The following is a 2,109-nucleotide window of genomic DNA, read 5'->3' as shown; positions in this document are numbered from 1 at the left end:
TTTAGGTTACGTGTGTTGCCCTTGGTTCCCCCCCCCCGAAGTCCGTGTTTCAAATATGTCCATCCTTCGGGTAGTGCGCATTGCCCACCTTGTGTATACAAATACCCCTCCCCTAATTCAACGATTTTTATTAATTATAAAGTGATTACTGCTAGTATTAATATTTACCTAAATCCCTCGTGTTACTATTAAGCATGCCCATTTTCTCTTGCTCCTTCTTAATCGCTCACTTCTGCCTATACCAAAAAACTGACAGGATTCCAACATCCTTTGCCACACCCATTCATACCTGATGTAAATATACATAGGTTCAAAAGCTTCTCGGCCAGATGCTGGCTCAATACAGCCTGAACCTTTGCCTCGTAGGAAGACTTTGGCACCTGTTTCAATCTGAATGTGCTGCAAATAGGAGCACCCTGGACCTTCCACCTTCTCCTTGACATTAAATGTGGGTACAGCATGTTCCAGACCCACGAATAATTTATCTTGAACATAATGCATCTGTAGGAGGAACAGAACACCTCAGATTAAACAGAGACTATATAATTAAATCCTAACCTTGTAGAAAATTATTACGTAAAATACTTTAATCTCTAAGATACTTTTAATCATTTCCAGAATAAAGACCCCCTATACATAATTTCTACCATAAAAATAAACCCTTATCGAGGAATTTAAGTAAGAACTTCATCTTCCATGTACCTACCTACAAAATAAATGTCTTATTCTGCTCAGCAAAAGATATTTAAGAAGCAACAACCCAATATGCAATATTGAGTGAGCATAACCATTTCCCTCCAACTGATGTAAGTCAGTAAGAAATTTTCAGACTCCTGTAAAACTGGAGTAGAATGTGTTGGGTAGTACAGTCAGCCCTGTGACATTCTCCAATGAGGGCTGCTCTCTCCAACCCTTTTTTCTAGGAGGAATGTATCAGCAAAGTCTTGCTTCATCAGACTCAGCCTTCTTAGTCCTCCAGTTACCATCAAGTTTACAAATACAAATTAAAACCACTAACTTCAAAATGTACAATGTGTATATCCTTTCATCTATCAATCCCCTTTCTAGAACATATCAGTATGAAGAGATGTGTGCTCAGATGTTCATTATATCTTGGAAACCTAGATAGGCCATTAACGGAATACCAATAGCAGGTAACTTTCAGGTTGGAATTTCAGGATTTTATTTTTTTCTTTTTATATATTACTTAGCATATATCATTTTTTTAAAGAAATGATAAAGCTGTTAATGATCTCTCCCCTGAAACATACCCCTGACTGGAAGGGAGGCTTCTGGCTAACAGCTGGAGACAGCTGAGCAATGGGTGCAGGCTGGTGATAGACAGTTACTGTTGCACCATTAAAAGTTGGACTTGTCCCTGTGGCAGCTTTCACCACTCCATTGGTGATAATTTCTTTGATCCTGTTTACAGCTCCTAGGGAAAAACAGACAGTAAGGCTGAATCAAATGAACTTACTAGTGCCCAGTGATAAAGACAGGTCAATGTTCAATTACTCAAACATCAACCCATTTTATAGGTCACCCAAATATGTGGCTCCCAACCTCTCTAAACCCCTATTCACATTCGTATGTGGTTCATGAACAAAAGTTAGAACAGCCACCAGTGAAAGTCTGCCAACTTGTTACACAAAGTCCTGTGCTTTGCTCTTCACAAAAAGCACTATGTGAACCAAAAACATTACTTACTGTCCACTAATTCCCGTGTCTGGCCCTGAACATGAAGATATAATGGACGATCCCTATAAAGAGAAATAAAAAAGGATGATGCCAACCTGGTCTAAACCAAAAAAGGAGTCAAATGTGTCACCAAATCTAATTTGTAATGTTTAAAGTTTCCAAATAAGAAAAAGGAACTATATACTTTGAAAGAACCGTTGCTACTTAATTTCTAGGAATATGGTTTTACAGGTGGAGAACAAATAAACTTTTCTTGTTGTTAAAAGTTAACTGGGGCCGGGCGCGGTGGCTCATGCCTGTAATCCTAGCACTCTGAGAGGCCGAGGTGGGTGGATCGTTTGAGCTCAGGAGTTCGAGACCAGCCTGAGCGAGACCCCATCTCTACTAAAAATAGAAAGAAATTGGCCAAAC

At 39.3% G+C, this 2,109-nt stretch overlaps 1 protein-coding gene across 2 annotated transcripts in view; it reads right to left on the bottom strand.

Annotated features, from left to right (window-relative positions):
* KIAA0907 (KIAA0907 ortholog) overlaps window positions 1-2,109 on the bottom strand; it is a 16,971-nt gene that overhangs the window by 9,139 nt on the left and 5,723 nt on the right. For both annotated transcript variants that reach the window (XM_012658915.1, XM_012658916.1), the window contains exons 5-7: window positions 1,708-1,760; window positions 1,272-1,435; window positions 290-501 (exon numbers count right to left, since the gene is read on the bottom strand). In XM_012658915.1, the coding sequence (XP_012514369.1) occupies window positions 290-501; window positions 1,272-1,435; window positions 1,708-1,760 (429 nt within the window). The remainder of the gene's footprint in view (window positions 1-289; window positions 502-1,271; window positions 1,436-1,707; window positions 1,761-2,109) is intronic.

This window comes from Propithecus coquereli, unplaced genomic scaffold, assembly GCF_000956105.1.
Source record: "Propithecus coquereli isolate 6110/MARCELLA unplaced genomic scaffold, Pcoq_1.0 Scaffold59, whole genome shotgun sequence".
In the NCBI taxonomy this organism is placed as follows: Eukaryota; Metazoa; Chordata; class Mammalia; order Primates; family Indriidae; genus Propithecus; species Propithecus coquereli.
The sequence above is the reverse complement of the archived record's forward strand: the minus strand, read 5'-3'. Positions and strand labels throughout refer to the sequence as shown.